Source organism: Clarias gariepinus, chromosome 1, assembly GCF_024256425.1.
Source record: "Clarias gariepinus isolate MV-2021 ecotype Netherlands chromosome 1, CGAR_prim_01v2, whole genome shotgun sequence".
Taxonomy (NCBI): domain Eukaryota; kingdom Metazoa; phylum Chordata; class Actinopteri; order Siluriformes; family Clariidae; genus Clarias; species Clarias gariepinus.
Genome location: NC_071100.1, coordinates 6,838,309 through 6,853,087, shown reverse-complemented (window position 1 = coordinate 6,853,087; position 14,779 = coordinate 6,838,309). Strand labels below are relative to the sequence as shown.

The window sequence follows — 14,779 nt, the reverse complement described above, 5'->3', positions numbered from 1 at the left end:
TTGTCCCTTGTACCTTCTGCCGACCCGTAATAGTGTCTTCCAGCCATGTCTTTCTGCAGCATCGGATGAAGGCTTGGGCGGATGGAACATTGACCCCCACCTTCTGAGATAAGAACAAGGGTGGCTGATAGCCTAAACAGCACTGGAAGGGCGACAGACCAGTTGATGATGTCTGGGAGTTGTGGGCGTGCTTTACCTGGGGTAGAAACTTGCTCCACAAGGTAGCATTCCGGGAGGTCATGCACCTCAGGGAGACCTCCAGGGATAGGTTCTTCCTTTGGTCTGACCATTTGACTGGAGCTGGAACCCTGAGGACCGGCTAGTATAAACCCCAATTAATTTACAAAAGGCCTTCCAGAATTAGGAGGTGAACTGCGGACCCCGGTCCGAAACGATGTCCTTTGGGAGACCATGGAGCTTGAAGACATGGTTGATCATGAGTTCTGAAGTCTCTTTGGCAGACGGGAGTTTTGGCAGAGGGATGAAGTGAGCCGCTTTGGAGAACCGATCTACTATGGTCATGATGCAGGTGTGGCCATTGGAAGAGGTAGCCCTGTGACGAAGTCCAGTGTAATGTTGGACCAAAGGTAGTGTGGGAGGGATAATGGTCTGAGGAGACCTGCTGGAGCTGTATTGGCATGCTTGTATATTGGACAAATGTCACATGTAGTCACAAAGCTGGAGACATCCTCCTTCAAAGTTGGCCACCAAAAGCTGTGCCAGGGTGACAGAACAGTTTGGAACTATTTGCCCATTCCAGGACCTGAGAGCGTGGAGTATTTGGAACAAAGAGGCAGTTAGGAGGAATGTTACTGGGTCCAGGTTCATGGGACAGAGCTTGCTGGACCTTTGTTTCAATATCAAGTTTGGCTGCTGTGAGCAGGCAGGAAGAGAGAATGATGGTGTCATTGATGGGGGAGTTGTGAGTGGGTGAGAACTGCCTGAAGAAACGCCTGGCTTGAGTTCTTCGATCCGGCGGCATGAGAGGGTGAAGTTGAACCTGGTGAAGAAGAGTGATTACTGAACCTGGCTAGAGTTGAGCCTCTTGCCTCCTCTGATTACGGACAGTCTGCCTACTTTCTGTAAGCTTTTTACACAGTGAGGTCAATAAGTATTTGTGGGACTCCAAAGTACTAGCAATGTCTACCCAATTAATTGGCCTGTGAATGTATATTAATTAGATCTTTTGACTTTATTAAGAGCACAAAGAGCACATTAATTTATAAAAAAATCTAGAAATAATAAAAAAAAAGTACACAACATAAGAGATAAGCTATAGATATCTCACCTTGAACATGGACAACCTTGAGCAAAAGCAGCACTAAAAAAAGAACAAAAACAGAACATAACGTATATAAAACTGATTGAGTCTAATATCCTAATGACACATATGCCCATCACTCACACTCACAGAGTATCACAGGGAGTGGACTGAACTCCATTCTGTCTCTCTAATGACTGTTGGAATGATGGAACAAAGGGTTGTTTTAAAATCTCGACACTTCATCTGCTTTCTTACTGAAAGATCACACTACTAGGAAAAAAAAATACTCTAATTTCATCATCTCACCAAAAATGTCAACACTGACAGAAGCTTTGATACGAACACGAGGCAGAGCCTTGATTAATTTGTGAAGCCCTACATAGCATGCATAGGATACAGCTTGGAGTTGGACTGTAGTAGAGTGCAGCTTTTCATAATGAATCATAGAGTTCAAATTCAAGTCAGATTGCTTGCATTGCCCGGGATAGCTTTAAGCATTTACTGCTGGAACTTTTTTTTAAAAACCTCTCATGGGCTGAAGGAAACCCTCTAAAATTGCTAAATCCAACCCTGTGCACTAAACTACTAAATACTATGCTCTAATAGATCATACTTTATGTCTGGTAATGTTTATTATGGAAGTGCTCAGCAGGTTCATACTGTAGCCTCTATAGTTCAATGTATCCAAAATATGGACATCTAGGTCACTGTTAACACGTGTGGACAAGTGATGCCAAATTATCGCAAATTGTGAGGTACTCATAAGAACATCGTTTATAGGTATTTCTTATTTAAAGTGGATCCAAATCATTGATTAATTAAAGGCTCCACCAAAGCAGCTAAAGACATTAAAGTTAGTCACACCCATGACAACCAATAATGAAAGTACAAACATCAAGTCATTTTTTTTTAGAGGTGGTCATAGAGCTACAGATGACAGCAGGACAGTTTTTTAAGGTCTTAAACACACTATTTTGAAACAATAATATATATATATATATATGGTTGTTAAATATGATGTGCCACACCCCAGGAGTGATTTCATAGCCACAGATTTTTTTTATTTTTTTTTTATTACATACTTGCTAATGATGAACACATTGTTGATTTTTAGTAATAAAAACATATCCATGCAAAGATATAAATTATTAAGCTTAACTGTCCCACTTTACCACTATTCACCATGTATATATATAATTTAAACATGTCTTTTTTAAATATATATATATATATATACACACACACACACACACACACACATACGCACATGCATACACGCATACACACGCAGTATTTAAATATTTTTCGAAACATTTTTTTTTAAGAAAGAAACAATGACCCTCCACCCCACCAATTACTCCAACCTCTTTAAGCTTTTCTTATTTTCTTTTCTTTTTTTTTATTCATTTAACCTGTTACAATGCATAGTTCTATTCAGTGTTCATATATTTGCACTGATCCGAGACTCCATGTCCTTTATTCTGTCCTTAATAGGAGACATTTAACATTTTAGTTGTGCCCGGGAATAAAGCATTGACCATCTGTCTCCCTTCCTTTTTCAGTGTGTGTATGTGTGTGTGTGTGTGTGTGTGTGTGTGTGTGTGTGTGTATGTATGTATGTATATGTGTGTGTATGTATGTGTGTGTGTGTGTATGTGTGTGTATTTATGTGTGTGTGTATGTGTGTGTATGTGTGTGTTGCACTCTGCTCCGTTACTCTCCTGTAGTCTGGTGTTTAGTGACTGACTACGAGTTTTTCTTTTTGCAGTTATTTCTGCAAAAAATAAAAATAAAAATGGTCAGGAAAACCACTACTGCATTATTTATCTGGAAGGTAAAGTACTGTAGATGTTCTGGCACCCGACCTGCTCTCCCACCTCTAGCAGCACCTCCTCCAGCTGCACACCAGACACAAGTCTCCCCAGCGGCCTCAGAGGCCATGGTGCCCTGCTCCATAAAAAGAATTTTCCGAAAACTTGGCAAGATGTCAAAAACAGCCCTCCGTTGACTCTCCTTACACCCAGTGTACGCGCAGAGAGAGAGAGAGAGAGAGAGAGAGAGATGATGGAAATACTGTATTGCTGTTTTCTTATAACCTTTCAGCCTGTCTGTTTACATGGAGGACTGCCTGTACACATTTTTTTATTAAGTTAATGAAGTGATTGTTACCTTACAAAAAAAAGTAAACTGATTTTATTGTTTACTGACCAGGCTCTTTTGTGTGGTATAGTCATAATCTAATAGGGACACAGGGCCAGCGATAGTATAGTGTTCTCAATGAACTAGCAAGTATTGCATTCTTTCCAACATGGCCCTGCTGTGGAGACTCTGGCTTTAAATTGTAAAAAAAAAAAAAAAATTGCTTTCATGTCTCTACCTTCACACCTTCTCTCTTCTTCACACCTACATTTGCAGCACAACATTAAAATAGACCAGAAAACCACAATCATAACCTTGTATTTACTTTCAGGCCTTTAACAATGTCACTGCTCTGTGTGTACAGGACTATGGAGATATTTTATTTATTTGTTTATTATTATTATTTTATTATTTATTTTAACACCATAAAATATTAGTGATTATTATTAAACAAAAGCTTTTGAACTTGCTGTATTGAGATGTTTTCCTGCACAGACCAAGATGGTAACAAAAAGAAAAACAAAGGTTTAACAGCATTGTCTAAGTAAGTCTAGTTAGTGCTAACATGGTTTTGTAAGGAAAACCTACTAAAGACAGTTAGTTACAACCATGGTTTCTAGTAGTGAAAGTACAAACACTATCCAGTCATTTTATTTTACTAAATCAAATAATTATAAGAAGTTGGTACTGAGCAGTAGATAACAGCAGGACACAGAAGATCAGCTACAGATTCCAACAATACAGACTCATTTACACTCATTAGATTATTTAAACCCTGTGTTTTAAACTCGCTCTACTTGTACTCTTACCTGCTAAACTATCATAGTTACTGAGAGTAGTTACACATCAAACTAAACCCTTCTCATAACAGATATGGATCCACTGATCCACCTGAGCAGTCATGCTGAAGTACACACAATGTCCTAATCACACAATAAGCTCATCACTCAGGACATTCAGACTGCAGATGAACAACTTTATACCCAACACTCACTCTAATGAAGACACAAAGAGAACATTTACTCACAGAGCATCACAGGGAGAGGACTGAACTCCATCCTGTCTCTATAATGACCGACTGACTGAAAGAGAAGTGGTGTGAGATAAAGCCTTACCACTTCCTGTGCATCTCTGCGTTCCATAGTACCTTTTTATAGAGGAAGTGTTACTCCACCAACATATGCAATTTAATCAACCTTATTTAATCTATAGAGTCAGTAAATAAAAATAAATGAGTACATTTAGCTTATCCCAGTACAGAGTTATGCACAGTTATGCCCAGTAAATGAGTCCATTACAGTGCAGCTGTCATACATTTATTAATCTATATAGATTACACAAACAAAGAAAGAAGATAAAAAAGGAAGACTTTTTTACTCCCCCAGGAGAATGCAATTTGTAATATATTTAAAGAGAAATGTTTAAAAAGTCTGCCCATGTACATTAAACTTAGTCTGTACAAACCTGTATTTTCGTACGGCCAATGCAAAAGCTACTTGCCCCATATCCTTATACAGTGGTACCTTGGTTTACAAACATAATTCGTTCCAGAAGCAGGCTCGTATTTTAAAACACTTAAATTATTCGTTCCAAAGCCCCCAAAAATAAATACATAAAAATAATTAATACAAAATATAAAGTAAATATAAAACAAATTAACCTGCACTTTACCTTTAAAAAAAAGTAAAAATAAATCCCGACAGATACAGTATCTCACAAAAGTGAGTACACCCCTCACCTTTGAGGATGCCCCACAGATGCTCAATAGGGTTTAGGTCTGGAGACATGCTTGGCCAGTCCAGCACCTTTACCCTCAGTTTCTTCAGCAAGGCAGTGGTTGTCTTGGAAGTGTGTTTGGGGTCATTATCATGTTGGAATATTGCTCTACGGCCCAGTTTCCGAAGGCAGGGGATCATGCTCTTCTTCAGTATGGCACAGTACATGTTGCCATTCATGGTTCCCTCAATGAACTGTAGTTCCCCAGTGCCGGCAGAACTCATGTAGCCCCAAACCATGACACTCCCACCACCATGCTTGACTGTAGGCAAGACACATTTGTCTTTGTACTCCTTACCTGGTCGCCGCCACACACGCTTGACACCATCTGCACCAAATAAGTTTATCTTGGTCTCATCAGACCACAGGATGTGGTTCCAGCATTCCATGTCCTTAGTCTGCTTGTCTTCAGCAAACTGTTTGCAGGCTTTCTTGTGCACCATCTCTTCTTTATAAGAGGCTTTCTTTTGGGATGACAGCCATGCAGACCAATTTGATGCAGTGTGCAGCATATGGTTTGAGCACTGAAAGGCTGGCTCTGCATCCCTTTAACCTCTGCAGCAATGCTGGCAGCACTCACACGTCTATTTTCAAAAGCCAACCTTTTGGACATGACGCTGAGCACGTGCACTCAACTTCTTTGGTCTACCATGGCAGGGCCTGTTCTGAGTGGAACCTGTCCTTTTAAACCGCTGTATGGTCTTAGCCACCGTGTTGCAGCTTAGTTTCAGGATGTTAGCAATCTTCTTATAGCCTAGGCCATCTTTGTTTAGAGCAATAATTCTTTCTTTCAGATCCTCAGAGAATTCTTTTGTGGCAAAGTGTCATGTGCAATGGCAGATATATAAACATGTATTGTATAAAGTGACTTATGAAAGTGACATGTGCAATGGTTTCAGATATGTAAATATGTATTGCATAAATGTGTCCATGATTGTCCAGTCAATGTCAATGTTCAAAAGATATTACTCCTGTGTGGTGTGATGTGATTGAGAGACCTTATCGCCTGCGTGAAGAAGCATCTCCTGAGTCTCTCTGTGTTGGCCTTCAGGAAACGGAATAGCTTCCCAGACCGCAACAGAGAGAACAGTCCATTGTTGGGATGGCTGAGGTCCTTCACGATCTTCCTGGCCTTGGTCCAGCACCGCTTGCTGTAGATTGAGTGCAGGTCAGGGAGCTCGGTGCGGATGATGCGCTCAGCTGATCGCACCACCCTCTGTAGAGCTCGTCTGTCCTGCATGTTGCTGTTTCCAAACCAGGTTGTGATGTTTGTATGCTCTCTATGGTACAGGAGTAGAAAATCCTGAGCACCTTAGAGGGCAGTCTAAAGTCTCTCAAGCGTCTGAGGTGGTAGAGACGCTGCCGGGCCTTTTTCACCACGGTGTTGATGTGACAGGACAATGACAGGTCCTGCGTGATGTGAACACCGAGGTATCTGAAGCTGTCCACTCTCTCCACTGGGCTCCTGTTGATGACGGGGGTCTGGTAGTTCCTCACCTGCTTGGTGCTGAAGTCCACTACCAACTCCTTTGTCTTGCTGACGTTCAGGAGGAGATTGTTCCTCTGGCACCAGTTCTCCAGATTTACAATCTCCTCTAGGTAGGCCGACTCATCATTGTTAGTGATCAGGCCCACCACGACAGTGTCGTCAGCAAACTTGATGATTGCGGTGGAGTTGGTAGTGGCCACGCAGTCGTGGGTGTACATTTAGGGGTGTACTCACTTTTGTTGTCAGCAGTTCAGACATTAATGGCTGTGTGTTGAGTTATTTTGAGGGGACATCAACTTTACACCATTATACAAGCTGTACACTGATTACTTTACATTCTATCAGAGTTTCATATCTTTAGCGTTGTCGCTTAAAAAGATATAATAAAATATTTACAAAAATGTGAGGGGTGTACTCACTTTTGTGAGATACTGTAAGTGTTTCTGTTTGTACGTGCAGACGCTGTGTATGTGTGTGTGTGTCTGTTTGTGTATGTGTGTGTGCTAAAGTAAGAGGAGAGCAGGAATGAGCCCCTCCCATCTCCCTCTTCTTGTCTTACACAGTAACTCTTCCTTCTCTCTTATTTAAGTTTCACAAACACACTTTTATGGAAAGACTGTTTTATCAGAAAGATTAACAAGGAACATCACTAATAAAACTTGAGTGAGCTCAACCTAACGGAATCACTGCCGTAAAGTAAAATAAAACAAATTAACCTGCACTTTACCTTTAAAGAAGGAACGTAACACACATACAAAAACAAAATAAAATATGTTTTACACACACACACACACGCGGTCATAGTGTTACAGTAAACAGTACACACGTGCACGGATGTTGATTATACCAGTGAGAGACGAGCACTAAGACCCAGCAGCGGAGATGATTACCCACAATTCCGCAGTGCAAGAGAGAAAAATAACATTGGCTCGCGTGTCATGAAACTAAGACTTGCTCGTTTTAAAGTCAAAATTTATTAAAGATTTTTGCTTGTCCTGCGGGACACTAGCAAACCATGTTACTCACAATCCGAGGTTCTACTGTATAGAAGTGATCTCACTCCCTACGTTTATTCTTTGATGCTGCCAGTCCACCTGGAGCAAGATAGTTATAGATTATTTTCTAAATTATTATTATTATTATTATTATTATTATTATTATTATCGTTATTATTATGTTCTTTTACCTGCTTCCTTAAAGAGTTACCACAACAAATCTAATCTGCCATTATTATTTTGGCAAAAGCTTTACATGTTGCCTCGCGTGACTACTTTTTTGATACAAAAAGGGGGAGATGTCATACACTTCTTGAGGTTAAAAACTACCTGAAATAAACCAGGCAATATTGATGATATTAAACATGATGGATGTGTTTTAAAGGGCAGACACAGCTATAAAGCTCTGTTTCACTGAGGTTTCCTGAATGGCTGATGTCACTGTAAGTCACTGCCTCCCTCTAGTGGCTGCTGGCAGGGTAGCGTGGCTCTTACAGTATTAAAATGAAATCAGTAACTCTTTATTCAATAAAATATGTACCAATATGTCGACATGAAGTGAGTGTATTAACACTTCTGTTTGATTCCTCATTTACTTCTGAATTTTACTACACTAAGATCCATTACTTACACTCAATAATACTGCAGGATCCATTGTCTGCTTTTAAGACAGCGACATGCGACAATTTATTAATGGCATGTAGGAAATTCTACTTCTTTGGTAAGCTTTTCTGGTGACAGGAGAGACTCAATCGAACACACACACACACACACGCACACACACACACACATTTGTCTGTCAGAAAGGTCTCTGTTTATTAACAGCAAAAATGGGTTTTTTATATGTTTGACCAAATGCCTATGCCATATGTTACTACAAAAAACATGAACCACTGTAAATGTCCTGGTGAGATCCTGAAGAATCAAAGGAGAGGGAGACAGAGAGTTGTCCATCCAGAGACAGATCACAAGATGTTGGTTTGAGTTAGGGGAAGATAGAGAGAGAGACACACAATGGGAATGGGAAGGTGAGCGTGCGAGATTTAACACTTTAGTCTCAGATCTATGAGGAAGAGAGCAAGAGAGTAGAAATAACTCCTTTTTATATAAAATAATTCTAACAAAATTATTTATTTATTTATAAATTGATTTATTTTAAGCGAGTTTTATTACCCTGGCATGTAGTAAACATCCCAAACCTAAAATAAAGCACAATGCTGACAAAGGCACAATATTCTTCTCAGTGTATTACATCTACCTCACATGGTACATTATTGCTACCAGGTTTAATAATTTAATGAATTTCTAAAATTAAAGTTGTAAGATTGTAAGTCTATTCCTCATGTTTCAAAACACAATATTTGTCTCCAAAACATAACAGCTAACAGTCAATTCACTTTTTCTTATATTGAATATACACAAAGCTTGCTTTAACTGGGCTTTTCACCAATCGCTCTAACTGTAGTCAGCTTTACAGGAAATACAAACCTACAGTACACTGTACAATATTACACTGTGTATTTTATACTAAAATAAATGTATCTTACAGAGGACACCATCAATACACCTCAGTAAAAATCACTATAACACTATAAAATTATTGTAGCGTTTTACCGCCGAAAAGGATGTTGGAGAGACGAGTGAGCTTACTTGCTGCCCAATGCAATGACTGGGAGTACTTTATTTTACACACAGCATAGCAAGAGCAGCACATTCACACAAAAACCACATCCAATTTAGGGCCTGTCCACACGGAGACGCGTTTCGCTGTATACGTATAAATGTTTTATCATATTGGCGTTTCGTCCACATGGATCCGGCGTTTTAGGAGACTGAAACCGCTATTTTTTGAAACCGGGTCCCAAAGTGGATAAATCTGAGAACGACACCCCTGCGGTTTCGTGTGTTTGGCCAATCCGTATATTTTGTGAAACGATGATGTCATCACATCACGTGTCGGCTGCGTCACACGTAACAGCAACAACAATAATGGCGGACTACATGATTGTGTTTGTGTTGCTACAAAGCCTACTAGCTTTATTACAGCAAAATCTATTGCTTCTATGCAACTGTTATGAGCAACAAGCGATAATGGACAACACGATCTTGGTTTGTATACAGCGTGCAAGGTTATGCGCATGCTCAAAGTCTTCTTCTCCGTGTATAGTGTATCTCTATGGCAGAATTACAGCGCCCCATACTGGTCTGGCATATATACTACACCGTTTTCAGTGGTTTCGTGTGTACGCATATATTTCTTGAGACGACGCTGTGTTTACGCAAAAAAATGATCGGTGCCTCAACATCGCCGCGAAACCTCTGAGACTTGCTCGTTGCCTAGCCGCGACGGGTAGCCCTGTTCTTGGCTAGGTTCACCTACCGAGCGCCACTAAGCAGCAGGCGTTCGCTCGGCTCTTTCGCCGTGATGTTCCGCCATTATGGACTCAGCGCGCTCGACCTCGCTCACCGCCTCAGAAAGGGAAGCTGGTGGCGCTAACCTGATGTGCTCGCGGAGCAGCAGCGGTCGGAGTCCCCGGACAAATGAGCGACGAGCTAGCTCTTCCCACTTGTCGTGCTCGAATTCCGGATAGCCCCAGCGCACAAGACATCTTAAATCCATGGCGAACACCCCCAGTGGCTCAGAAGCGCGCCACTCGCGGACTGCCAGCTCCTCGCACGCTGCCTCCTTACGGTCACTCGCATCGAACCGGAAGTGGAGCGACTCCCGTAGTTTTGCCCAGTCCTTCCGCTTATCAGTCCGGAGGTCTTCCAGCGCCCGGAGCGCATCGCCCTCCAGCCCTCCTGAATGTGCTGCTTATGCTATACATGCTGTGTGTAAAATAAAGTACTCCCAGCCATTGGGCAGCAATTAAGCTCACTCGTCTCTCCAACGTCCTTTCCAGCGGTAAAACGCTACATTATATAATTTATAAAATACACTTATAGAGCAGAATAAATGCTTATAAATTAGAAAAATCTAAATAGAAGAAAAGCAAACAAATAAACATACATAATAAATATATATAAGGCTGCAAACACTGTCTATTGTTGGGTCCACAATTATTTGGACACTGACACGAGTTATCTAATTCTCCTGTGTTTATATCAGTAGCTCCATCAGTCTACACAGACTTGTGTCTCACTGCAGAAAGAAAGAAAGACATTACAATAATTACATTTATAAATACATTTCCTGTCAAACAATAAACTTTTTCTAGTGTCTTTCCTTATGTCTGGACTCTTATTGTGTTGATTGATTTTCTATAACAGCATGATGTACATGACACACGAGATAAAATATATTAAGGCATGTCATGTTATTTAACCATGTGGAAGAAACACTTTATGACATCTGAAAGCCTTCAAGACTAAAGACATGGTCACATGACAGATTGTTTTTACTTTAAGAGAAAAGATAGAAACTGTTAACAAAAGGACATGCTGTAGGAGAAAATTAATATCACCCTCAGGGTCACAACACTGAAGGAGTAAATCTGCTTCATCACACCACACAGTCATTGATTATTTATCTATAACCGCACAACAGAGTGTTTTATTTTTCACATGTATGTTTTAGTATTTGCAGTGCAGGTAATAAACTCAATGTCTTTATTTTACTACCTTTTGCTCGCTCTGATTTTTTCACTGGTTCTAGTTCGATCTTAGCATAAGTCACATAAGCATCAGGACCTGCAGCAGCAGAAAAAAAATACATTCTTTAACCTTGTAATACATCAATCATAACTTATAACTCTCACATACCCACATACGTCATTAATATAATCAATATCATGAAGGTTTTATCACTCAAGATCGGCATCTTTTTGATATTTCATCATTTTATTTTTGATTAGTCCTACTGTATGTAGAAAACATCACTGTGTTTAAAACAGAGCCTTGTTTGATCTGGAGGAAAACTGTAACTTATGACATCAGATTCTTGTATATTTCAAATACTTTACCCTTGTTTGTGTTTGTCTCCTTCCCCATCGTGACCAGTGAGTAAGTGGCTTCATTGCTCTCAGCTGCAGCTTCACCTGAACACAGTGCAGTGTTAGTCACATCTGTACTTTACTCTATAGAGTTATTCAATAGTTACTGTAAGTCTGCTAATGCAAGAAGAAATGTGTGAAATGTGATAACGCTACCAGTTCCACTCGTACCTGTCTGATCCACAGTGGAATAAATGTTTTCACTTCCTGCAGTAAAAAAACAAAAACAAAAAAATAACTATTTGTTGTAAATGTGACTGTGAATTACAAAACAGAGAAGATTTTATTTAAACAACATAAAATAACATTGGTATTTATTAGAACTGTTTTTTTATGTTTTAAAAAGATGATAAGATAAAAGATTCTGTTATTAAATCTGACAATAAGAAGTAACTGAGGCAGGGTCTGACCAGGCTGAAGTGGTGTATACGCTGCCTGAGAGTCTTCAGCTCCTGACCGGCTCTGATTCTGCTCTGATGTCTGATTGTTTTTCTGCTGAGTGTCTACAGAAGATACAGTAGGCAGGAACAGTAAAGTAGGAATAGAAATAAATATTCATTTTGGATGTAACTTTATTAACGCTATGAAGTTAGATGAGTGTAACTCAATGTCTGACCTGCTGAACTCCTAGTAAAGTCATATTTATAAATAATCTTAGCGATTTATCAAAACTTTTCAATTATTAATTCTTCTTCAGTTTAACTCTCAGTATATCTTACACTAAAAATCATTTTTGAGGATTTTCAGAACTGAAAAAGGGTGAACTAAAGAAAGTGACTGTGAATTATTTTAATTTAAAAAACATTACATACAGTACACCTTTTATTTGCACTTATTTAGTACTTTATTGTTTCTTTTGAAATATTTTCTCAAATAGTTTTATTCAGCTGTAAATATGACTTTGCAACTGTTATCATAAAAGAATAATATCAATAAATATAATAAATATATAGTATTTATAACATTACATTTAGTATTTCTATAGTGTGTGCAACTACTTTTTATTTATTTAATAAGCCATATTATATCTAACTGTACCTTTCGCTGTAATTAGGGAAATATCTTAGATAATAATAATAAAATAAAGTGTCAAACATTCAAAACAATGCATCAACAAATAAAATAATTTAGTCATTAAACACACTTCAGTTTTCACAATTATGTGATGAGTTTTCAGACCTTTTGTTCTTTTGTAGAACCACAGCAGGATCATTAAGATCAGTAAAGCGATGAACAAAAACACCAAACCCACAGCAAGTCCTACTGTTCCACCACTGGATCTAGAACCTGAGACTGAGGCTGAAAACAAAGCAGAAACAATATAAAGAAACAATAAAACATTATGTACATATACTGTAAAAATAGAACAACTTTAAAAAATTTTAAACGTATTAAGCAGCTTCCTGCATTAGATTTTTTTTTTCAAACTTTCAATTTTTATGTAATTGTTAAACAAATCATCTTTTGTGGTAATAACAAACTTTTCTTCTTAAATGTAAAAAATCCATCAAAAAATGTGATGCCAGGTGAGTGCATCCTTTAAAGAACTGCTGCACCATTAGGGGGCAGCATGACTTACTCAGAGGATAGCACTATTCACTCACTTCTGGATGCATAAGCTCACAGACACCCCTGATTGGCTGGTGCTGCTAGGACTGATGCAAGTGTACCACCCTAAGAGAGCACAGGCCAACCTGCTCAGAAGGGATTCAAACTTGTGGTCTCTAGATAATATGACTTTGTTCTGTGACTCGAGAACTATTTTACAAATGAATAAGGTTTACATTTTTTAGAAGGAGACCAATTGTCCAGCACCTTATTTTAATGCAGAGCAAATACCATCTATATCTATCACTTCTTAATCACAAGTTATCTTCTTTATTTCTACCACCAGCGTGTTACCAACATTACATAAATGTAAGTGAATCTTATTTTGCTGAATTGATCAAGTATTATAGTTAGGGCTGGGCGATTCTTTAGATTTTTTCGAATTAATTCGATTTTGCGTTTTAAAACGGTTAAATTTTTTCTTAAATCGAGGTATCGCAATATTGTAGCGTTTTTCACCGCTACGCAGGAACTTGGAGAGACGAGTGAGCTGCTTTTGCTGCCCAATGCAAATGGCTGGGAGTAATTTATTTTCTTCTGCACGTATACACAAAACCCACCACATCCAACCTCCATAAAACACACATCTATCTACACACACACACCTATGGCCGAAGCCACTAACTTAAACACCTTTTCCCAACAGGGTGAACACAAAACAATCCCTCCCGCAAAGCATGATGGTAGACCATCAAAACCCCGCCCACGCCACACTGCCCCCACCCGAGCTGTGACCGTCCCCGGTCACCATGGCGAACTCAGTCTAGGAGGCGTGCCGGTGGTCGGCGCTGGCGTTGCGAACGCCAGAGTCTCCCTGCAGAGGAAAGAGGGTTGCAACCGTCCTCCTGAGGCGGCCCGGCCTCCACAGAGTTCGATATCTCGCTGGCGTTGGGCTGATAGGGAGCGAGACGGTCCCGGTGGAGCACGACCACTTGCGACCGCCCCGTCAACCGCACCCGGTAGACTACGTCAGAGAGCTGGGCCAGTACCGTGCAGGGCCCCACCCAGTGAGACATAAGCTTAGGGGAAAGCCCCCTTTTCCTTCCAGGGGAATACACCCAAACCTGCTCCCCAGTACTAATGCTAACACGCGCTAATTCGTGGACACGGAACAGTTTGTCTCTCAGCGAACAAAAATAATCCAACCCCGGCTTCGTAGGTAAATCCACTTGTGGAGGGGGGCCGAACACCAGGTCCACGGGCGTGCGCAATTCGCGACCGAACATTAACGCCGCTGGCGTCAGCTGTGAGGACTCCTGCACTGCGGTGCGATAGGCCCACAGCACGAGGGGCAGATGTTCGTCCCAATCCTTCTGCCGGGCGCTGGTAAGCACGGCGAGCTGGGTAGTGAGTGTCCGGTTGAAACGCTCCACGAGGCCGTCACTCTGCGGATGAAGGGGCGTGGTGCGGGTCTTTTTCACCCCGAGGCGCTCACATACCGCCGCAAACACCTCCGCCTCGAAGTTACGCCCCTGATCGCTGTGCAACCGCTCCGGGGCGCCGAACCGGCTGAACA

At 40.4% G+C, this 14,779-nt stretch overlaps 1 protein-coding gene across 1 annotated transcript in view; it reads right to left on the bottom strand.

The window, feature by feature from the left end:
• Window positions 1-11,185: 11,185 nt before the first annotated feature.
• LOC128510390 (Fc receptor-like protein 5) overlaps window positions 11,186-14,779 on the bottom strand; it is a 76,796-nt gene continuing 73,202 nt past the window's right edge. Inside the window, exons 10-15 of the mRNA XM_053482683.1 lie at window positions 12,835-12,954; window positions 12,066-12,158; window positions 11,827-11,862; window positions 11,626-11,700; window positions 11,285-11,353; window positions 11,186-11,193 (exon numbers count right to left, since the gene is read on the bottom strand). Of these exons, the coding sequence (XP_053338658.1) occupies window positions 11,186-11,193; window positions 11,285-11,353; window positions 11,626-11,700; window positions 11,827-11,862; window positions 12,066-12,158; window positions 12,835-12,954 (401 nt within the window). The remainder of the gene's footprint in view (window positions 11,194-11,284; window positions 11,354-11,625; window positions 11,701-11,826; window positions 11,863-12,065; window positions 12,159-12,834; window positions 12,955-14,779) is intronic.